The sequence below is a fragment of the Colias croceus genome, chromosome 13, assembly GCF_905220415.1.
Source record: "Colias croceus chromosome 13, ilColCroc2.1".
Lineage (NCBI taxonomy): Eukaryota > Metazoa > Arthropoda > Insecta > Lepidoptera > Pieridae > Colias > Colias croceus.
The window spans coordinates 7,957,136-7,982,883 of NC_059549.1; the positions used below are offsets into that span (position 1 = coordinate 7,957,136).

The 25,748-nt window shown below is 33.4% G+C and overlaps 1 protein-coding gene and 1 long non-coding RNA gene across 4 annotated transcripts; both read right to left on the minus strand.

Moving 5' to 3' along the window:
* Window positions 1-3,995: 3,995 nt before the first annotated feature.
* On the minus strand, window positions 3,996-22,554 carry LOC123696725. 3 transcript variants are annotated; one of them, XM_045643084.1, is made up of 3 exons: window positions 22,366-22,554; window positions 16,389-16,774; window positions 3,996-5,000 (listed from the first exon to the last, which is right to left on the minus strand). In XM_045643084.1, the coding sequence occupies exons 1-3, from the start codon at window positions 22,430-22,432 to the stop codon at window positions 4,554-4,556; spliced, it is 900 nt and encodes a 299-aa protein (XP_045499040.1). In that variant the 5' UTR covers window positions 22,433-22,554; the 3' UTR covers window positions 3,996-4,553. The 3 variants fall into 3 exon arrangements, with proteins under 3 accessions (XP_045499040.1, XP_045499042.1, XP_045499041.1); XM_045643086.1 differs by lacking the exon at window positions 22,366-22,554 and adding an exon at window positions 18,567-18,799; XM_045643085.1 differs by lacking the exon at window positions 22,366-22,554 and adding an exon at window positions 16,895-16,946.
* On the minus strand, window positions 14,533-15,698 carry LOC123696726. The gene is made up of 2 exons (XR_006752116.1): window positions 15,173-15,698; window positions 14,533-15,074 (listed from the first exon to the last, which is right to left on the minus strand). It is a non-coding gene; the product is annotated as an uncharacterized LOC123696726 (long non-coding RNA).
* Window positions 22,555-25,748: the final 3,194 nt, after the last annotated feature.

Consider the following 25,748-nt stretch of genomic DNA (forward strand, 5'->3'; position numbering starts at 1 on the left):
AGAAATAGAGCGTGCATCAAATGTTTGGAAAAACATTTTTAACCTGATTTTCATGGTTTAATGGTCAATGAATATTGAATTTATCATGAAATATTCATGTAAAAATCTATTCATAATTTCTTAAGGGTTTATTGGGTTTTGATATTATTTTAATATAGATAATTTATTTGAAATCTATACTATCTATACTTACTTATAATCAAGTTGAAAAGTTTGTTTGAACGCGCTAATCTCAGGAACTACTACTCCTATTTGAAAAATTCTTCCGCTGTTAGATAGCCCTTTTATCAAGGAAGGCTATATTATTTCATTACGCTAACCGCGAAGCGAAGCTAGTTAAAAATATATTTCAAACTAGCTGCGCTTCGCCGCGGTTTCACCCGCGTGGATACGCTCCTGTTGGTCTTAGCGTATGATGATATCACGAGCTATCTAACAGCGAAAGAATTTTTCAAAAAGGAATAGTAGTTCCTGAGATTAGCGCGTTTATAATATTATTAGTAATTATTAGTATAGATTTAAGAATAATTATTATTCGACCATGCTTGTACTATGTTTATCTTACTGTCCATAACTTGTCTGTATTTTTAAGTAAACTTTAAAAACTTGCCGCTCAGGAAGAGCGCATGACATTGCATTGTAGGTCCTTATAATACAGTACATATTATAGACTAGCTTTCCGTCCGCAGCTTCGCCCGCGTTTTCAAAGAAAAACCGGCATAGTTCCCGTTCCCGTGGGATTTCCGGAATATAACCTACCCTATGTGTTCCTGTTGTGTATCCAAGTTACCCTCTATACCTATGTGTGCTAAATTTCATTTTAATCGGTTCAGTATAGTATTTGCGTGAAAGAGTAACAAACACAGACACACACACATCCTCACAAACTTTCGCATTTAAAATATTAGTAGGTTAGTAGGATATACCTAGTAAGTACCAGAAAAATAAATATTTTTATTAGAATAATAAATTGATTATTATTTTTTCACGATTTAGAGTTTCTTTTTAACGTAGATAGAGGTATACAAATACCGTTAACGTTTGGTGAGCATTATACATTTGCAGACATTGAAATTGATTATTATAACCTTAACATTATTTTGGAATATTAGAAATTTAGTTTTTAATGAATTTTTTTATTCACATTTCAATGACATTTTAATTTAGATTTTAGTGCAGTAATATTTTCTAGCGATAAATTTTTTCACACCTTTTTAAAAGTGATACATATTACTTAGATACCTATAAATACCTAACCTATATTTTGTTGTTAATAATATTTGGAAATTTGAACAGTTTCCATTTTCATCGATCTAGCTTTACCTATTTATCACCATAATCTTCGCAATTAAATCTACTAGAGCCTTTTAAATCTGCACCAAAAAAACTCCTAAGAGCCAGCGCTCACGAGCAACTTTGTCTCCGCAACTATTTTGTCTCTCCCTTCAATTGTATGGGGAGTTGCGTCGCTACGTGCGCGCACTTTCATACATAAACATACTACCTACATAGGTTGGAGAGACAAAATAGTTGCGGAGACAAAGTTGCTCGTGCGCGCAACCTCTAAGTACTTAGGTACCTACTTGAAATACTGAAAAAAAATTACCTAGTTGGGTTTTCGAAAATCTTTGAATGGAAGTTCTGTTTCTTTTTAAAAATAAAGGAAAGTTTCCTTTCATAAAAATTTGCTATCTCCTGTATTATCAAGGACTACTGAACAAATTTTTATAATTGCTGGTTTGTTAAATAAACTTTAAAGTCTGCAAACCTACAGTTTAAGACAGCTGCAAGCGGGGCGAACAGCTATATTATAAGATTTATAGTACAAATAATATAATAGAAAAATATTACATAATTAATTGTTGAACATAATTATTGACAACTTCATAATACATTTAAAATAAACTAAGTTTTCATTTTGCCAAATTGTTTATTAAAATTAATTCATTATTTAGCGCTTCGGTGCGGCGCTGCGAAGTTGCTTGCAACACGGAATAATTGTCCATATCGACGGAAGGAGCTTGATGAAATACTTCAACTATGAAATATGAAGGCCGTAAGCCGATCCGATTTAAACAAAGTTCCACGTTGGTTGCAAAAAATATTTTCACGCTAATAGGTAGGTATTATGCAGCGATAAAAATGATAATCTTATAATGCCCTTTCTAGTTTCTACATTACTTATCTTGATACCTACTTACTAATATGAATGTTAATTTTAGAAAACAAACGTCCATATTGAACTCTATTTATATATTTATAATTTTCTATAAAATAAGTATGTTACAATATAATCTGTAATTGAATTGACGGCACACGCTAACAATATTTTTTCGTAATAATGATTATTGTACAATAAAAGAAAGCGCCATCTAGCGACGAGTGGCATTATCTGTAGAACGATTAATGTGACCATAGACTATAAAAAAAAAACTAACAATAGATGGCGTATTTAACATTTAATGTAATTGAGTATAGCGCCATCTATATTTCGTAGTAAGGAGTACATGAAGGAAGAAACTTTAAGAATGTATAAAACTGCATAAATTATTCAATAGATGTCTCTTATATCAAATAAATATAAAAAAATTATAACAATATTAATGAATTATTTATAGATAACTAGTGGTCCGCCTCGGCTTCGCCCGTGATACATATTTCGCAATATAAGGTAGCCTATGTCCTTCCTCGGGTATCAAAATATCTCCAAACCAAATTTCATGCAAATTGGTTCAGTAGTTTAGGCGTGATTCAGTAACAGACAGACAGATAGAGTTACTTTCGCATATTTATAATATTAGTATGGATAGATTCTAATATTATATTAATAAATTTTTCTGTGTGTCTAATGTCTATTGGATTAATAAATTGATTTGTATTTTACTTGAATTTGTTAATGTTACTCGCAAATTTTAGCTTACCTGCAGTAAGTAGGTAGGTAGCTTTTTATAAATTACTAGCTTTCCGCCTGCGGCTTCGCCCGCGTTTTCAAGGAAAAACCCCCATAGTTCCCGTTCCCGTGGGATTTCCGGGATAAAACCTAGCCTATGTTTCTCGTGGATAATGTAGCTTTCGAATGGTGAAAGAATTTTTAAAATCGGTCCAGTAGTTTATGAGCCTATTCATTACAATCAAACAAACAAACAAACAAAGTTTTCCTCTTTATAATACTAGTGTAGATTAAAAAATTATTAAAATCTTTCCAACAAAATCTTATTGTTGTTCTTAAATATAGAGACACAATAAAGGTAATAAAAATAGTAAATGAAATAATAGTCGGTAAATGTAAATTTGCTATAATCAATATTTAAAGTAGGTACTTTTCCTCCATAACCTATTAATTACGTACCTACCACATCCAAGGGTGAAAGAATGTTTGGAAACGTTCCAGTAGCTCCTAAGAGGAGCCCATTCAAACAAACAAACGAATATGAAACTCTTTAGCTTTTTATTATTCAACTAGCGGTCCACCCCGGCTTCGCCCGTGGTACATATTTCGCAAAAAAAGGTAGCGTATTATTCTTTCTCAGGATCTAAAGATTGTCTGTGCCAAATTTCATCAAAATCGGTCCAGTAGTTTATGCGTGAAAACCATACCTACATACATACAAACCTTTCCTCTTTATAATATTAGTATAGATATCTAATAAATTATAATATTAGTAACTAGTAGATTTGTACAGGAGATAACTTAGAATAGTTTATGATTTATCTATTCAGAGTTCGAATATACCTAATCAAATTTCAAAGGATTCCAAAAACTCATTTTCTTTAATCAAAGGATCATTTCTATCAATTGTTTAAATAGGTAAGTAACGATATCTTATTTTATTTATACCTTGATCATTACATAATAATCGAAAAGCTTTTACCTGCAGTAAGTCTACCTACCTTTGTATAAATTATAAAATTACCTAATAAAAAAAAATCAACACTGTCCCATTGCGTAGTATCTTAATATTAATAAGGAGCATTATGAACAAAAGCAACAGAAATATCATAATCAGTGAATTTATTTCATTGCAATCAATTTTCAGATGTAATACCGAAATATCAATATTATAAAAATATATTTACATTGTCATAACTCACATGGTATCAGTTCATTGATGTTAAAACTAACGGCACGTTTATAAGTACGTTTAAATAAACATAAATAAGCACTTAATAAATACACTAAAAGTCTTTCTTTTCTAAAACGGCAATTGCCGGCTAGTAATACTAGTGGAGATTTATTCATAGGATAAGTTTAATACTTCTCAAGATAATTTCACAGCAAATTCGAAATAGAAAACAAAATAAATAAGGACAGAGATTTTTACACGACAGATAGGTACACAGAAACAGAGGAACTTAATTATACTTAAGTACTAGTTCAATAAATTAAAATCACTAACTAGAGAATACTAAATATCACAGAGCGAGTACCCATTACTTAATCAACAAAACGTTTCGTCGAGCAACTCAGTATAACACGTCAGAGAGCGAACACTTACATCTAACAATAAATAAGTACAAGCGACAATACATCACAAACAATTAATACAAAAAGCCTATCCTTGACTCGACTTTTTATTCTTCGGCCGCTTATTGCTCTTTTCTCTCAGCTTCGCGTGGAAATCTGCGCATTTCCTGTCTTTCTTGTTGAGTGGGCATTTGAATTCTGAATACCAATTATTGAGTAAGTTGCCGTAACCTCTGAACGCAATGTAGTCGTTTTTGAGACACTGCGTAGCGTCCACTTTCATGGCCAGCGAGTCCAATTTCATCTTGCCCTTGTCGAACGCCGGCACGGGCATGTTGACTGCCACCATGTTCTCAGTTATTTCAGCGATGGTGCTGTAAAGCCGGTCTAACGTGTCGGCTAACAGTTTTTCTCTGGTTGCGACGTAGGTGTTGAACGGGTCGTCGGATAGGTCGACTTGTACGTTGCGTAGCCTTTTGAAGATCACTTCGTATTCTCGCAACGACTTGTATAGCTTCGGCATCAGATATGTAAACTGTAACAAAAGAAAATAATCATTAGAATTACATTTATACATCAAAAACTATAATATACATTGCAAAGATGTGTCACAAATGTGGTCTTATAATACGTGCGTCTCTATAAAGCCCTTTATCGTGAATATTTAACGACGTGGCTAATTGGTGTCGAGGCTATATGATCCAGTGTCTTGATCCGTGTAACTATTGGAATGGCATTATTCAGTTACAAACAATATGCCGGCATAAGTGGCTTTAATATAAACAAAAAGCTCCAACGAGATAATTTATTGATTTGTTTAAACTTTAAAGTATTGTTCAATCAGCAGACAATTTATAATATTTTGATAGCATATATGGTTTATAGTAGTGATTGGGAATTATTTTGTATATCTCTATTAGTATATAATAGTTAATAAAAAAAAACTTTAAAGTTTACTAGAGCATAATTTTCTCAACGATTCAATACTTGTAATAATGTTCATTAAATTGTTTTGTTTTCTGTTCATTCAAGGTATTAAACATTTGAGGTTATGAAATCAACGGAATAAGATCGATGTATGACATAAGCTCCACAACCGTTAATCGTTTATAGATTAGGAAGGACATTCATTCAACAATTTATAATACAGCAATTAACTATGTACCAGATATTATATTTACATCATCACGATGAATTGTTTGTATGGCATTTATTCAACAAACCGCTCTCTTTATTGTGTGAATTATGCAATGTTTTAAAGAAATTGATTGTTTAATTTCGAAGTTTAAGTATCAAATAAGTTCTTAGACACGCTATACCGTCTAAATATTCGTGAAAGCTTTCACATAAAGGCTTATAAATCAACGGGCCTACGACAATATTACTCTCAGTAGGCACGAGTCCTTACAACAATGATGGATGTCCGACAAAACTCGGTTTACAGGACCAACCGGTTACGCCAATTGTTGCATATTACATTGTTTTTATCGTTAGTACAAGGCAGATATTTGCCTTTTTATTGCTACTGGACAATTTTCCCGAGGTGAAGCAATCACTGTATAATAATTTTAAACGAATTGGTTTCTGTCTAAATATAATATCTAATAATATATTTATTATTATTATTTATTACAAAGAAAATATATTAACATTATAATAATTGAGTTTATAATTTAATATCAAAATATACGCTTGATGTAGTTTGTGCAGGAATGCGGTAAATTAACGGTTTTCCTATTAACAGTTCAAGTTCAATAACATAATTGTAACGCATGCGACACAGTGTTGACTAATACGTTATGTCATGGTCTGAAAATCGTGTCGCATTTCCGTGAGTAACAGTTTCAGGAAAACAGTCTGGCTGAACGGAGCAGTGAATGAAATCATCTCATTGAGCATTCCGGGAACGGGATCACTCAATGGCCACTAGACGAAGCGCCACTTTTAATTAATGATATTTCATCTGAATCATTCATGAATTGTGATTCACGATTCTTGGCCCAGCTCTGAATGAAATTTAAAGGGCTATTAATGAGCGATTCTAAAATTGATCTTTAATCTTTTACGGTTCATAAAACCGCCCAGATGAGGGCATTGTGAGGGAAGAAATTGTCGAGTGCCATAATAAAAGCGTCGAGGTCTGAGAGCAAATATGGCGAAGTATAAAGCTGAAAACCCGACAATGAGCAGTATTTTCGCATTAAAGAGCTGAGCTTAACCTGTGAAACGTGTCGGAGACAAACGCGTTGCGCCGGAATCGTAAGTCCACATTAGTCTCACTTGGACAAATAATGTGTTTTTAACATTTCGTGTTGTTTTGTTAAATCGTAAATACTGAACAAACATTTAGACGTATGAGCGGCTCGCGGGCCCTGTCACCGTGAAAGCGTTCCGTGTTAACATCTGTGGAATGTCTGCCCTTTAGTCTTTGCTCGCTGAAATACATAATCCTTATTTACGACGCGATTACTTAGTCCTTTATGTAGAAGAACGGAGTGCGCGTAAACTAAGGCTTGGTTTCTAAGTGAATTCTAATATTTTATGCGCACGCTGGTTACTGTGATTTATTTAAACCTTATCTTAATTATTGTCGATGTTACACCGAAGGTTTATCCATACATTGATTTAGTCACGGCTCTGGTTTAACATCTCATTTAAGCGGTATTTAATTTTTAAATTGTCCATAAGTCAACTAAGAGCCGAGCGATGCTGAGATCACTTGAATTCTAACGCTTTCCTTTGCCCAAAGTTAAATATTTAAATTTCTTAAGTGGGCATGCATTGACGAACTGTCGAAACATACACAAGAACGATTTAATATTCATTGACATTTATACTGGGCGACTCGACACTGGCATGTTAGAAACGATTTCGTCGATGGCGCGCGAGGCAGAAAGCTCTTGTGTGTAAGGACATCGGACACTGTATGCTCACATTCATTGTCTCGTGTCGCATTTACTTTTGTGTACTAATTAGTGGGTGTCCAATATGAATACGTAATAGAAAGTCGCGGTCCAGATGTGTGCTCGGTAAATAATAAAAGCTTTGAAAGATCCGTTACAATGCGTTTGTCGATATTTTAAAAGCGGAGGTGTTACGATGAATATTTAAAGAAAAACTCATTTACCGCTATTGCACCTAAGCTTTTTAATTATCGTGGAAGCCGTTTGCAAATAAAAGGTTTATTGACACAATCAATTTGTCCGTGTGAGTCAAGATTGTTTGCTTTCTTTTATACCACTGTTTAGACTTAAGGCATTACTTACTTATTTACATGTTTTGTCATTTCATTTGACCGAAAATTAGAGAAATAACTGTTACCTATGCGTTATTATTTACTGATAAGGAGTCTAGAAATTAACCCTCTTTTTAATAATTCTGATAAACAAACAAGATTCTAAATAAAAATAAATCGCACCATTGTCATGACTAAAAAATCCCTAACAACGTTGTAATGAGTTTCGCAAGATAGATGGTATTTTAAAGTATCTCTTTTCAACTTAAATAAGTTGTTTGGCATTTACAGATCGCGTGCGTGGCCGGTCGGTATCCATCTATGCAAATTTCCACGAAAGCCTTAATTGGATACTTTGACCATGTCTGGTTCATTACATACAAAACAGGATTAATGCCATCCGACTACCAATAGATGCCGCTAAGTGTATCATTTTAACCAGCAAAAAATAAAATTAGATTTAATTGCAATTTCATTGCTTTTTATAATTTTTTACATACTTTTGTAAATGGAACCTACCTATTTAATTTCATTTTCGCTCGATTTTAACTAATTTTACAGAAAAGTTTATATTCAAAACAACGCCATCTCATGAAACTACTATAAACAAGTTATTCTCCTCCGATTTGGCGATGCTAAACGAATAATAGATGGCACTACAGACTTTTTACGTTACTTTTCACGTTTTTAACACAGACTAATAATAATATCACAGACCACAGACTAATAATAATATACTACGTTTTTAATACATAGTCTCATTGCCTTTGCCACCTATAAAAATATTGTAAATGGGTTAAAGCCGTTATTAATTATTACAAACTGCGTTCCTACTTCCTGTAGCGGCCTATATTAGTCACATTTAATTATATATAAATTATAAATAAATATTAAAGGACAATATTACACAAATCGACCTAGTCCCACAGTAATCTCAATTAAGGCTTATGTCGTGGGTACTAGACGACGATAAATATAATATCACAGACTAATAATAATATACTACGTATACAAATAATATAATATTTTATAAATACATAATATATAGATAACACCCAGACCCAAAAACAAATAATTAATCAAGTACATCACACAAATATTTGCCCTGACCGGGGATCGAACCCGGGACCGTCGGCTCAGTAGGCAGTTACTTTACAACTGCGCCAACCGCGTCGTTAAGAATATCAAGAAATCATCATTAATGATAATAAATCGAAACTAAAGTTAAATACCTACCTACGTCATCTTGTTTTATTTTCTAAATAATCCTATCAGATTACCTTTATATGAAGTATGAACCAAAAAGTTTTGAGATTTAAACCGTAGAAAAGGTTTTGAATGATCCTTTGCGTTTTTTTTCTTTATGCGCCTATAATTAAATATTTCGACATCGATTCCCATAAGAATGAAGTATTTTTAACCGACTTCAAAAAAAAGGAGGAGGTTATCAATTCGGCCGGTATATTTTTTTTTTTATGTATGTACACCGATTACTCCGAGGTTTCTGAACCGATTTACGTGATTCTTTTTTTGTTCGATGCGGGATGGTGTCGAATTGGTCCCATAAAAATTTTATTCGGATAGGCCCAGTAGTTTTTATTTTATGAGCATTTTTGTCTGTAGGTATTTGTAAATTTTGCAAGTGCAAGTTTGAAGTCGGTTGTTTTTAACGCAGTTATCACTTGTCCCGTTATAAAAAGTAGCTTATGTTCATCAGGTAGGTATAATTTTTGCTTCGAATGATGAAAGAATTTTTCAAATCAGTCCAGTAGTTTCGGATCCTATCCAATACAAACAAACAAACAATCAAATCATTTCTGTTTTGTAGATAAATACGAAAGTTACTCCGTCATAGTAGGACAAAATAGTGGGACCACGAGAAAATAGGTATTCCCGCACGCGTCTGAACCGACTTTGACGGAAATTTCGATATATGTACATACCTACGTTGAAAAAGGACATCTCAATTTTGTTGCATAAATAGGATTCAAGGGGTAGGAACAGGCATTGAATAAGGCACACGGTTGAAGCCGCAGAATGAAAGTTGGTAATTTATAAGATTAATTTATTGTAAAATAAACTACTTCATTTTACTTAAACATATTCTATTTATCATTCATTGACTTATCATAAACTTTTGAGTCTAGTACCTAGTTAAGTACCTATTATGTGAAAATTTTGAAAAAAAAGTTTTCTTTAGGAAATTATTAGCATTAATTGATTACCTTGTCTTGTCATTAATTTATTTACCTACTTGGTAATAATCGGTCGAACACTTGTTTAAAGTTTATTTTCCTTGTCCTTTCCAGGTAATCTAAATTATTTAATTTTTGCAGTAGGTAATTAATTCATTTCGGCTTGAACAGACAAGGCCATTAGGTGAAGCGAGATTGCCAAATATGGGTGATCTGTAGATATACATAATCCACAAGGAAGCATCACATTTGCTGTAGCTTCTTATGGGTAGGTGAACGAAGTGCCTTAGGGTCAACTCACACCAAACCGAAATGTGTGAAATAAATCATTTTATAGTACACATTTCCTAGGAAATCTATACATTTCCTAACAATCGGAAATGTAAAACATATAAGATATTGGAAGGTACGCGGGACGAGGGGTATGTATGTCGCAATCGGATTGTATAATCCGCCGAATTACAAACGGCCGGCATTTTTGTATCTAAATCAAAATTTTATTTCAATTATTAGCTAAATTAAAAATACTTGTCGATTTCTTCATACATTTTGCTCTCGCGGGTCGTCAGACGGCAGACCGCGCTCACAGAGCAAGTAATACAGAAGCGCTCTTGGAAGGACGGGTGTATCGCTCCTCGTCCCAAAAATAAAAACGAATAAGAAAAAGATTATTGTGCGTACACTGTCGTTTTCGTGATTTGAAATATTTGATACTTTATAAGTAAGAGTAAACTGTATAAGTTTCATATTCAAATTATTTGTAATTTAAAATTATGTTTTAAAAATTACGTTGACTGAGATCCCCTTTTTTATGGGTTGTTGAACGGATTGGTGGGGTAAAGCAATTTGACAAAACTTAAATCCAAAATGGCGCCGACGAAAATTTTACATCTTTTCGTCATGGATGTCATTTTCATGGTTTTTGGGGTAGCTATTAACGAATATGAGGTCAAAACTAAAATCCAAGATGGCGCCGACAAAAAATTTACATCTTTTCGTCATGGATGTCATTTTCATGGTTTTTGGGGTAGCTATTAACGAATATGAGGTCAAAACTAAAATCCAAGATGGCGCCGACAAAAAATTTACATCTTTTCGTCATGGGTGTCATTTTCATGGTTATTGGGGTATCTATTAACGAATATGAGGTCAACATTATAATCCAAGATGGCGCCGACGAAACTTTTACATCTTTTCGTCATGGGTGTCATTTTCATGGTTTTTGGGGTAGCTATTAACGAATATGAGGTCAAAACTAAAATCCAAGATGGCGCCGACAAAAAATTTACATCTTTTCGTCATGGGTGTCATTTTCATGGTTTTTGGGGTAGCTATTAAACAATATGAGGTCAAAATTAAAATCCAAGATGGCGCCGACGAAAATTTTACATCTTTTCGTCATGGATGTCATTTTCATGGTTTTTGGGGTAGCTATTAACGAATATGAGGTCAAAACTAAAATCCAAGATGGCGCCGACAAAAAATTTACATCTTTTCGTCATGGGTGTCATTTTCATGGTTTTTGGGGTAGCTATTAACCAATATGAGGTCAAAACTAAAATCCAAGATGGCGCCGACGAAAAATTTGACATATTTTCGTCATGGGTGTCATTTTTGTGGTTTTAGGTGTGTCTCTTTAAATGATGTATCTCTTTAAAATTATTTTTAAGACTGTCCCACTCACACTCTGTATAGGTTATAGCTTTGCATACGCTAAGTACGTAAAAAATACTTATAAAATGCCAGGTGTATCTTTTTTTTCAATTAGATTAATTCATTAAACTCTTTGTGTACACCCCGTAAATGCAACCCGCCCAACATACAGGATATATACAGGATGTCCCACTATCGGTATACTAAGTGCTAAGGGACTTGTAGTTTTGCATACACTAATCACGTAAAAATACTTAAACAACAAAATTACATCAAAAAAATTTTGCTAAATTTTTCCTGAAAATCCATGTTTTCTTCTCTAACTTCGTGCAGCCGGCATATACCGTTTCGCTAATGTGATTATTTTGTCTATGAAAACATAATTAAACGATAGCTCACGTGCGGGTGACAAAGTTGGGCGGGTTGCATTTACGGGGTGTACACAAAGAGTTTTATGAATTAATCTAATTGAAAAAAAAGATACACCTGGCATTTTATAAGTATTTTTTACGTACTTAGCGTATGCAAAGCTATAACCTATACAGAGTGTGAGTGGGACAGTCTTAAAAATAATTTTAAAGAGATACATCATTTAAAGAGACACACCTAAAACCACAAAAATGACACCCATGACGAAAATATGTCAAATTTTTCGTCGGCGCCATCTTGGATTTTAGTTTTGACCTCATATTGGTTAATAGCTACCCCAAAAACCATGAAAATGACATCCATGACGAAAAGATGTAAAATTTTCGTCGGCGCCATTTTGGATTTCAGTTTTGACCTCATATTCGTTAATAGCTACCCCAAAAACCATGAAAATGACACCCATGACGAAAAGATGTAAAAGTTTCGTCGGCGCCATCTTGGATTATAATGTTGACCTCATATTCGTTAATAGATACCCCAATAACCATGAAAATGACACCCATGACGAAAATATGTAAAATTTTCGTCGGCGCCATCTTGGATTTTAATTTTGACCTCATATTGTTTAATAGCTACCCCAAAAACCATGAAAATGACACCCATGACGAAAAGATGTAAATTTTTTGTCGGCGCCATCTTGGATTTTAGTTTTGACCTCATATTCGTTAATAGCTACCCCAAAAACCATGAAAATGACACCCATGACGAAAAGATGTAAATTTTTTGTCGGCGCCATCTTGGATTTTAGTTTTGACCTCATATTCGTTAATAGTTACCCCAAAAACCATGAAAATGACACCCATCACGAAAAAAAGTCAAATTTTCATCAGCGCCATCTTGGATTATAGTTTTGACCTCATATTCGTTAATAGCTACCCCAAAAACCATGAAAATGACACCCATGACGAAAAAATGTCAAATTTTTCGTCGGAGCCATCTTGAATTTTAGTTTTGACCTCATATTGATTAATAGCTACCCCAAAAACCATGAAAATGACACCCATGACGAAAAAATGTAAAATTTTCGTCGGCGCCATCTTGGATTTTAGTTTTGACCTCGGGTAATAGCTTCCCCAAAAACCATCCACATTTGCAAAATATGTGTTTGCTCCTAATAGGAAAAGTTCAGATTTCCTAGGTAATGTGACGAATCTAATTTATTTAATTCGGACCGTAACTCGGAATAACATACATATAACATACATACATATTTTCTAAGAATTGTATACAATGCCGGATTTAATACATTGCCGGTAACATAATAATAATATGTATGATAATTCTTAAAAAAGTACATATTTTAAACATTTCTTAAAAAGCTTCTAAGTAGATATTGCATACAATTCCTAGAGGTTTTGTAAAACACACACTTTTTTTAAAGTTAGTTACTAACATACTTATCACAATAATTGTACCTACCTAGTTACTAATCTTATCTTATCTTATATATATAATATATATAAATCTCGTGTCACAATGTTTGTCCTCAATGGACTCCTAAACCACTTAACCGATTATAATAAAATTCGCACACCATGTGCAATTCAATCCAACTTGAGAGATAGGATAGTTTAAACATGTAGGTACCACGGGCGAAGCCGGGGCGGACAGCTAGTAAAAGTATAAAAATGAATTTGTAAAAATTCGTAATAAATTAAAAATAATATCAAGTATGAAGATGGTCTATAAAATGGAATGCGCTATGTTTACGTGAGCGTGATGTTCCCGCGAACCACGTGGCGACGTTAGATACCTAAATTTAACGCAGATTTGTGACAGCGTCCTTAAACCACTAGGATTTGTATACAATTCCTTGATTTCATACATTTCCGGTAACATATACATAATTTCATTTTATTTATTTACATTAAGTATATACATAATTACATACTGATATTATATCTACCAACTACCTATATTACATGTTTTAACTGATGTATTTATTTATTAGTATCTATCATATTAATAGAAATATATCTTTCACATAATATACTCATGTTAAATTATCATTATATACAATTCTAGACTGAAACTCCAATAGTCACTTGGGGTCACTGAAAATCAGTGGTGGTAAGGTATTAATCACATTGCCATCATATACTGAGTTGGCTCCATTTATCAGGTCACTCACTGCCACATTACAGTTCTTAGGAATAAGATTATTTTTATTTAATTATTTTTCTTTTTATTTCTTTTTGTTTTTCCTTTGTTTATAAATGTATCTCGTGTTGTGATCTTGACAATAAATGTGTTTTATTTATTTATTTATTTAATGTCTCTTACTGCATGTTTTTCATGCAGTTGTCCGCACCATATGTATTGTGGTCTTTGTCCATATACACACTTTCTCCAAAGCCCTGCTTTGGTCATGTTTCATGTATAAGCTCCTGTATAGTAGTAAAATTTAATCAAATATTTAATTCTTATTTCTTGAAATTTGGTATAGTATTTTTTGTGTGATACAAATCAAAACCAACAGTCAGGTTAGGTAGACTACAATTTACAAAACTGGCAGGGTTGCCATGCAATGGTTGGTGGTTAATGAAACACTTGACTCGACTGTAAGCTTGTATTGAACTGCTTAAACTGTAGAACAACAGGACTATATATTCTAGACGCACACATACAATAGATTACACACTACACTGTAAACTGTAGAATTAATATTAAAGACATACCTAGTTCATTATATTTTGTAGTCTTTGATTATTTATACAACAGACTAGAAATAAATACTATGTATGTGATTATACCTATTCTAGCCATCCATTTTCGTGTTCCTTAAAATTAAGTACAAGTTATTAGTCAAAGGGCAACTTATTGTGCCCTTGCCCGTAATGCACTCATAATTTCAAGTTGAATGTTTGTCATTCTTTATGTACCAAACACAGTCACGGCCACGGCGCTCATTCCATTTTACTGGTATTAAAACAGATGATCCTTCATGATCCCATATCCTTCTTAGTAGCAAATGTAGAAATCCCTTTCTTGTGTCTACAATTTTTTTGTGGAGAATCGTATTATTATTTACATTTGGGATGGATTAATTCTTCTCCTCTCTTGAACAAATTTGTTATTGCGAACGTAAGCAATAAGTCTGTAATAAAACAATCTTATATTGGGTTACAAATCCATAAACCAATCATTAAAAATCATGTTTGTAAAAATTTATGTTCTGAGAAAATATCAGTTTACCATAATATAAAGCTTATTTTCTGCCTGTAGATTCTACATAACCTCACAGTCCATCCATAAACCATATTTAGCACTTATTTTTAAAATATTAGTCAACAATTAAAAACGAAAACAAACAAAGCTTCTCGTTTTGGTTTTGACAGAATCTCGTAAATAAACTGAACTAAATACCAGTCATAATAATGTACTCTGTGACTAAATAAGTCAGTTTACTTTGTTTATTTAAAAATCCGAGTAGGTATTTATTATTATGTTGATTGACACTTGACGCCACAGACTTGAAAATAAAAGGTACGTGTACATATATTTACATTAGTGCCATCTAGTAGCTCTGGAAGGAAAAGAACTTCAAGTCTGTGTTTAACGTGCCATCTAGTGTGTTAAAAGCAAAAGACCAAGAGATATAATCGAACATGTAGTACGTTTTTTCCCCACTGGCGCTTTAATTGCGCAAATTCATAGTGCAACTTTTTTTGTATGGAGTGAACCGTCTGTTGTATACGTAGTATATTATTATTAGTCTGTGCTTTGACTGTGCTCTTACTGCGCTTACACAAAAGCTTCAGAATTATTTGCCACCAGTCTAACGTGAACTTTTTCCCTCGCTTATTATGGTATTTCAACAATAAGATCGGACATTTATTTGTACTCATTATTCATTGGGTATGAACTCTACCTTAGCTTTGTTTTTAATTATCTACTCACGTCAATACATTTTACATTTTTTATTTTATACTTAAAGTAATAGAATACTACTATATTAACTATCTTGGCAATTTATTTAATATTATAACGGATTTAAAATGTGAAACGCGGCGGATAAATTAAGGGTTTATATTTGTAGTTATTGCCCTTAAGTACAATGTGAAGTAAATAAACGGGGTACAAAGGCCGCCACATGTAATTTGGCCCGACGAAACCTCATTTAAGTTGCAACGGTACAGCCTCGAGCCGAGCTAATATACAAGGGATTCTTTGTCTCAAATAAGGCAAAAATAAATTAAAAATCATGTAAAAACAGTGAGAAAACAAAAAGAGTAATGGGCTGGACCACCACACCCTCGAGACGCGAAATGATCGGGCTACGGTAATTATACTGTCAGAGTGCTTAAAGCTCACTTCAAATATTTAACTCGTCTTTCAAACCATAATGCTAATCATAATTTGTGACAGAGAATTAATAAAAGGCGATATTATACATTAAAGTGATATTTACCTTTCGTTCTGAAATCGATTTCCCCAATTTCCTCGACGACCTGTACTCGTGGAAGTGTATGTCCACGAAGTTAACTGCTGGCAGCCAAGACGGCATCCCGTCCCGATACTCTTTCGTTTCGTTCAATACTTTTTTATCTTGATCGAAGAACCTTTTCGTGTTCCTTAACTTGTGTTTGATTTTTCTAGTCGCGATCTTATAATTCTCTACACTGAGGTTTTTTGGTCGTTTCAGCGTTGCTGACATATCTTTGGTAAGTTGCGCCATGGTTTCTGACTGTCTTTGATGGCGTTTCTTGTGAGGCAGGCTGGCACTTTCAGTCGGCGTTATACACATGGCTATGATTACAACTACGGATACAGCCACCAATAGCCTTTTGGGAAAACCTGTAACAAGGAAGTTATATTTGAGTATCGACGTCATTTGCAGTCTAGATTTTCAATTTGTAAATGTAAATGAACTCATTATAAAGTTGAAGGTCGAAAGGACTCAGTGCCATCTCGTACACTTAAATATTTCTGTTCGACAAAGCCGTCGCAGACACGAGCGCTGCATAACTACGACCGCGCAGGAGTCACATACAAAATAATAACCTCCGTGATTTTAGTGAACGCACTCCTACGACCGTAACATGATGTGCATAAACCCGTAGCTACGCACAATCTTCATCTCCAGGCGACCATTAGCTGCTTGGGACACGCACGTAATTTTTTTTAACAGTTGCGCCTCCGGTGAACGAGTTTTTATTATAATAAATTTTGAATACGAAGTCAGTGGGAGCGTCACTTGCATTGTGGAATTGCGTAAAAATGGCAAGCACTATTCTTTCGATTTATCGTTTGACTGTTATTGAGGGTTTTGATGTTTGCGCCGACTCATAAAACATATTTTATGTTCGAACACTGACTAGTAATTCTGCGAGCGACGTTTTCAAACTTTTTAAGAGATAAGCCCGTGCGATGTTAGGCTTTGTAAGCCATGTGCTAAAACGTAGAAAGTTGCCATTGGATGTGGTATATGCACACAAGTATGTTTTGTAAATATGCATATTGCTCTCAATGAATACAATATAACAAGTAAATGGCTACGAGTATTTATTCTGAATTGTAAATAGTGTTTCTTCAAACAATGTATGCGGTGAATTCCAAATGAAAAATTCTCCGTAAAATAATTGCTTATATGTAACATTACGTGTGTCTAGTAACGAGAACTGCCATTAAAATGTAAAAGGTTATTATTAAGTCAAACACATAATACAGGAACTGGCGCTACCTATTACGATTATTACGTCAAACGATGATAAGCGGAGGTTTATGGTCAGTGAATCATTAGGTCAATCCGTGTCGTTGACAATCGAATGTGTGTTAAGTCAATACAGCCTTACGATAAAGCGGGAGCCGCGAATCGTTTGTTCAAATTGACCAGAGAATAGAACTTTTTTAGCGTGTGCCCATTGTTTGTGAGTTTGTGACCACTGATTTCTATATCACAGATTGTGCCCGACAAACAATGCTTACCTATATTACAACGAAAACTGATGGTATAGTTATGACGTGATTTTCCGTGGGGATTTCCCAGCTGGTTTTATAGATAACCGCGATATTGTTAGTAAATTGTTTGGAAAACTAAAGAGTGGTTTCGTTGGACCAGATACCTAATATAAATTTATTACTTTATCTGTTTAAAATATTATGTATCATATATGTTTGGAAATTTTGCTGTCAATCGTATTAAGTACTTTGAACTGCCGGCGCGTTTGTTGTACATTCCCACACGAATTGCTCGCTCAGCTAAACCGAACTCTTTCTTAATTCGTATTGTCAACTTCCAAAAACGATCGATCAATTGTATCTTAATAATAACAATTGATTTGAACACGTACATACATTAATTGAATTTCAATATTTCACAACGTTTTGTATTTTTAACCGTTACAAACATCTAAATAAAATTAATAAAAAGAGGTATAAAAGACAATTTTAACTTATTTTACTACTTAACATCGCATATTGTTATTTAAATCCTTGTAGATACCAATTAGGTTGTACATGTCACACATCAAATAAACAAACACATTTGATTCGAAATACGGTAACAACGATTTTTATCTACCCACAGTTATTATTATTTAATTAATATTTTTTGACAAATAGCACCAAAACATAAGCTTTCACACACCAGTTAAAAAGACATCCATGAACAACGCATTGATGTAGCTCCTTTAGCCAAGTCCATATTCATGTGAATAATTTTCCGATCGAAATTTTCGCGACGATAATTCACAAAACACTCGAAACACAAGTCACTAGGGGTTTATTCTGTCACAGGACATTACTGAGTTACGTGTTATCGACGAGAGAGCGTGCGAGACCGGCGCGCGGGCAATCGTCGCTCGTTGAATGAGCACCGAAATGCGGCACCGTACATGAAATAGCCACTCAAACTATGCGAAAACCCTTACGCCCGCCGGAAAGCGAACTCCGACCCCGTCGGAGACATCCTTCCAACGTTATTATTCGCCGCCCACGGGAATTCGAGTATTCTAATCGCTATTATAACGATACACATTCGATTTCAGAATTCCAAATGGATATTAAATCACAATCTAAATTACGTCATAGACATTACTCACCTAATAGGATTATTTCACTCGAGAAAAGCGAACATTTCGGATATTTTAAAACGTATATTAAACGGTTTTAAAATAAATCGCAATTGTTTGGACTGATTATTGAAATGCGGTAAATTATGATAATAAACAAATTTACATAATTTATCATCTCCACGCCATTCGCTTTCTAAATCTTGTGCAAGTGAACAATTATTATTCGGTTAGACCTCGACGCTGATTCATCGATGAGTCTATCCTAATGTTACTTTTTATCGGACGTTAGTCGCGGGCGAGCACGTGTGCGACATTTTTTACCTTACGAACTGTATCAAACAAAAAAGTGATTATCAAACGAAATAATCACGGATGATATAATAACTACCATAACATCCGCGTTTTTTATTAGGTGATAATAGATAAGTACGTAATTAATTATCTGTGTGTCATTACTAGTAAAAATAAAATGTAGCACTTTATAATAAATATTATTTTTAGTCTTCCAAATAAAATTAAGACTTTTTAGGCCGTTTCAATGATAGTACCTAAGTAATTTAATGCATTTCGGTTAATCAGTATCTAACGTTACGGCAATTATCATTCTGTGTAGTATGAATACTATCCTAAAACCCTATCGGATAATTAATGCTTAAAATTATTTGCAACGCCATTAAATTCCGCAGTTAATTTCATTTTACGTAAACTAAGTACAGATTAACACATTTGCGGAGATTACGTTCAAGCCTTATCGATAGCAGTGAGCACTCGTCATCGACAAACACATATCATTCATCTATTAGCTTGAAATGATCGTTTCATTGTTATTTACATGTTTTATTATCAACGCACACGGTTGACGTTTTACATATTTTAAATTAAATAGCCAAAGATACAATAACACTATAAAATTATTGTGACCCTAGTGTCATATCAATTTCACGGAGCCTACTAAAAAGGATGTTCACACGTAAGCCTGTGTTATTCTTAAATTTTCAATTTATTTAATCTTCGATTATCCTAAAGAATGATATCGTGATTTATTTAACTGTTCGACGCTTAAATATTCTCTTCAAATTATAAAACAAATATTTGGCTTAGAGGTGCACAATAAAAGTAACATTCGTTTTCTTTTTACTGCTCGGTCTTAAACGATGCGAACACGACGCAAAAGAACAAACTTGAACAAACTAACTTTAAAAACAAAAAAAGTATTGAAGTATGGGAAAGATAGTCGTCCAGATTCTTCTACGTAGACGCCAGAACGATTGTTGTGATACAACACTCATAAAAATTACACATGCAATAAAATAACCCTTTTATTGTTTGACCTACTGCTTTTTTTCTTGATAATCTCCAAGCAACATTACTCGGATGAGGTTTATGTTATAAACATTTGAACGGGCACTTGGTGTATTTACATTGACACTTTTTTTTGTCCCGCGGTTAACAAGGAGATGCCATTGTACTCGACTGCTTATTGATAGTGTCAATAGATGATTATTATGTCCATGATTAATAACACTTCCCGAAAGTTTTACTTTTTTACTTTTTCTAAACGGAAGGAATGTAGATCAGTAGGTTATGGTGTAATGTCGTATAAGTTGCAGGGTGTGATTGTGCTGGTGCTTTAAAGATATCGCACAATGTAACATGTATCCTTTGAAATAAAGTTTCGTTATTTGTTACAAATTCATTAATAATGGGTAGACACAACGTTTTTTACGATGACACAAAAGAGATTCCCATCGTCATTCCATCTTGTGACATGATGACACAGCTTTCGTCAATTAGTAGTTTTTATGTGAAAATGAGTTTGTAATTAGCTTAAGTAGAGGCTTTCCGGTCGGCGATTGTGTTCTGTGCATTTACTCAAACGAATCGTCAGGTTTTTACGGAGTGTTGTGTCGTGAATATAAAATGTTATCTGTTGAAAGTAATAATGGTTAATTGTTGACTGAAGGCATCTTTTGATTGCCGATGGATGGAGATTGAATACTGACGACTGAAGACAGTGCCTGCGAATCTTTTAATGTCCTATAGTTACATAGGAATTATGGTGTAATTATAAGAACAATGACCCTACTACGTGACTGATTGACTTGCTTTTTTATAAAAGAAGGGTAAATGTGCGAATAGGTTATCTAAGGTAAAAACCAACGAGGAGATCCGTAACGTTCTAAGAGTCACGATTCACGATTGAATATAAAATGCTTCGATATTAGATGGTTTTGCTACTATAAGTAAAGTAAAGAATTAAGTTCTACAATGAGTTGTCTCATCGATGAGTCACGGATTTCCCAAATTTTCGCGAAACCCACGTCACGGTGGAAAGCGTCTGAAAGCCTACAAGAGCGGTATCGAGTCTCGGATGGGCAATTTCTTGTTATTACTCATAGATTTATGAGCTCACTAATGTTTTTCATATTTTATATAGTATGTAGTATTTGATTAAGGTAACGAAAACTTGTTTGAGTATTTAGCGATTAATGGAAAGCTCTGGTATCTATTTAACTTTTAAAAAGTTATACTTAGTTCCATGAAATTGTATTAAATGCAACCAAACATAATTTCGGTTCGTTTAAATTTACCGTAACCAAACACGGCTTCCGCGGCCGCTAAAACTAAATAGCATTGTTGCCGCAATATAAATCAAAGCTAGCTTGCACACTATTGTGAAGCTTCAACTGTTACCCGTTAACACCACAGAGTATAGACTAGACAGGTGACAAAAAAAAAAAAAAAAAAACTGAAAGTAATGGTATGGGAAGTGTTTGCAAATATCTTATGATACCTACTCTATTATTTGCAGGATTTGAGCATTGAAGACTGCGCTTAACTTATATAATACTTTGATATAGGTAATTATTTTGTACGTGTGCGTGTGATTTAACTTCTGAACTGTTGGACCGCTTTGGATGAAATTTTTATGAGTCAATATACTTATTATTATAAATCTAATTAATAATGTAATTTTTGTTACAGGACAACGTTCATCGGCACTATTTATATAATTTAATCATCCGTATCGTGTTTTTTCCTGGATTCAATAATTAAGGAAGCAAGTACCTATGCATAGCTTAACTTTTTGTAGTTTTCATATTTAGGTGGGTACCTATGTATAAAGAGTCTGCGCGTGCGCTTTATTTTTAATTTAGGTACCAGTTTATGAATTAGATCATCAAAATTATGATCGAGATGATAAGATTGGAAGTTAATCAAATTTCAGATACTGTTTTTTTGTTGAAATATTATCTCTTACTCAATGCACATTAGGTCATAATTTTGATGTCATTATTATATTTGCGGATAATACTAATATAACATATACAGAAATTGTATATATTATCTCATAAAAAAAAAATCATATACCATAAGGTGTCCTTGCCGGCGCTTTCTTCAGTGAACATCCAATGCACAATGCACAATTATCTATCATCTTTGCTGTTACAATAATTATATCACAGAAAATACTCTTTGGTACGCTGACACAGTAATCTGTATCTAATATCACTGGCACATAAACACGAAAGTATGGATGAATAAATAGTGAATATTTGAAAGTTGCCTACGGGCTTTCGGACCGCGTGGAGGGCTCTGTGCGGTTACGCTCAGATCGCCGCGTTACGTGTAATGTATGTCCTGAACGGATTTCCACGGCTTTTATGTAGTTGGCCGGCGCTCCTGTGATAAAGGGTGCAAAAAACCGATTGTTTGCAGAGGGCCCGCCATTACGTCACAGATACGACGTCGCGCGCGATCAGAACGTAAACGGGCATATGTTATTACGCAACTCGCTGTTCAAATAAATAGATACATGTGGTCCCTAGCCGGATCCTGGATAGATGTGTGAAAATTGAAATTGGTGCAAACTTTTATTATTTATAGCTGTCGTCACATAGTCTATTAATAGATACATACTAAAAAAATAAATAGGTACATTTTTTTACAAAATGTTGTAAACATTTTATATTTGAGTAAGGTCACGTATAAACATTTATTTTTGTACACGTGTAGGTATATATTTGAGCCCCTTAAAAATATTACAAAATCTTAAGTGACCTTTCCCAATCATTAAAAGAGTTAACGCTGAAGTATCCTGTTCTTATTTCAGTTTGTTTATTTAATAGATTTGGCATTGAAAAATGAAGTAGAATGTATATTCACACTCGCCATGAAGTAAGTAAAACACAGATTATAAATAGTCTTTGGGCGAGCATAACGCTTTAATCGTCTCTACATACATCTTTCAGTATTAATAATGGCGGAATCCTTGATACGTACTTGGCACACGACGATTAAAATTAACCATAGATTATTATAGATTTTTGGCGGCAACGGAGCGAAACTCATTCGCAATTTCAACGGGGGAGTTGCTTACTCTATCATCCCGCCTCCGAGAGAGTTCCGCCTCTCGATTTAAATCCCAAAATAGTCCTGTTTGATTGGCCGCCTCTGTAATCTCTTCGCCTATTACATACAGATGGTGTTCAAACTTCAAACTTATCAAATTCAAGCAAATTGCGCGCCAGTCAATAGAATTACAGCAAAATAGGTCAATCTGGTTACTGTTTTCGCTATTATTATAAATATATATCTACTAGTTTGGTTTTTATAGTTTCTACTTATATTTTAAAACTTATAAGAAAGCTATGATATGAGGATGAATCGAAGGTCGAAGTAGAATAAACAATTGTGCAAAAATATACTCTTTAGTATTAACAACATCAACTGAGCCGCGTTATGGCTAGGTAGATAATAGAATAAAAGTTGAGCATCAAATTAAAAAGTTGTGTAGGTACCTATTTTATGTTTGTATCTGGAAAACCATTCGAAATGTATTAATTTTAATAATGAAAATTAGACAATATTTAACAAATTATGTTAACATAATAATTATTATGATCGTTTTTTTTAATATCAATAAGAGGAATTTCTATAAGAAATTCTATCTAAGTTACACATGTGTGGGATTTATGAGACACTAGGTAAACACTCAATGTATTTTTTTTATTCTACAGTGTTCATAAATTTACCAATTAATTATACCATAGCATTAAACTATTTTCTTTAATTGAATTACGTTAATTACCCACTTTTTATGAAAGAAAAATAAACCATTCAATATTCATAATCACTTACAATCAATACAGATTTTGCAGGTAACACGGAGACACAGTTTCCAACGTAATAATTATTACGTATCGATACGCAATTAATAGAGACAAAAGAAACAATTACGTTTGGCTCTTGTCACACCGTACCGTAACACCGCTCTTTAATAAATACATCGCATTGTATGGTAACTTAATACAAAAGGTTTATATTTGTGATTTCCCTCTTTAATTTTAAATTATCTCTCTAATTATCACTAATACTTATTTAGGTAACATCAATTCGTTATGTAAATTGAATAAATATTCCTAATGTTACAGTTACCTACGTCACTAAATTTGAAGGAAAACCATACCAAAAATTTATATTTACCATTTGTGATGTAATTCATTATTTCTGTCTTAATAATTGTGTAAAATAGACAATGAAAAGGTTCGTATTTGTAAAAACGCAAGGCGGTGTGAATAGCGGCCACGCTATCGTCACAATCGTAGGCTAAATAAAAAATGGGAATTTAGAAAAATCTAAGGTATATAAAGAAAAATAATTGGTGGGGTTATTTGAATATCCTTGATACACGTGGTTTCAGAGAAACTGCTTGAGGATGACCCGACGAAAAACCCCGCTGAAACATTTGTATGCTCATTATGCAAATCCGCAATTCTATTATGATGCTGTCATATCCGATGTTACGTGGCATTCTCACATTTAACGCACACGTAGGCACGTACACTGCATCTTTGAATCTTGGAAGTACCGTATCCATTTATTCATTTAACAATGGCTTCACGGCGCTACGAATTCGTGCGTTTCGATGAAAGTAGGTATATTAAGATATACTTTCGTTGTGGGCGCTGAAGTGTTCCTAATTTTTCCTTTTTTTTCATTTAATAAATGACAAATTAAATGTATTTTACGATTTTAGGTGAAAAATGTTCGTGTCCTAAATTATTGCAGTACAAATATGTGCCATGTATTCCATGGCACATATTTTTATATTTTACTCATATCTATAAATTAAAAAAAAAAAACTAGGAAGGTGCCTTTAAAAAATCAGCTGTTCGTAATTTGTAATTTAAGGTTTGATATTGTAAGATGGAAACATTTTTTTTATAAATTATAAAAATATTTTAGTAGTTTATTATGTAAATAACATAATTACCTAGGCGTACATACGTAACGCGTTTAAAAGCTTTGATGACATTCATGTAGCTTTTTAAAACTTATTTTTTTTAGATATTATAGTAATTTAAGTAAGTATTCTCTTTTTAATATTTTATTTTGTATATACCTATATATAATTTTGAAGAAATTGATGACTAAAATGTTACAATTTTTATCGGAAATCGATAGCGGTACATTTCTGAATATGGTATGGTTGAAATGTAAGAGTAACTTTCCAATAAAGGTGTGTTTTCTGTTGATTATATATTAATTAAATGATCAACTTTCAATTAAACTTATACATTTTATAATTGTTTATTATGATATTTTTATAAATATAAACCTGCTAATCATTTTATAAAGTAAAAATAAAATATTTATGCTTTGCGTAGACCACTTTAAAATTTACTCTGTGTCGATATTAAAATATAAATGATTTTCATACGCAACTCCTGAACATCTCAATAGCATAAAAT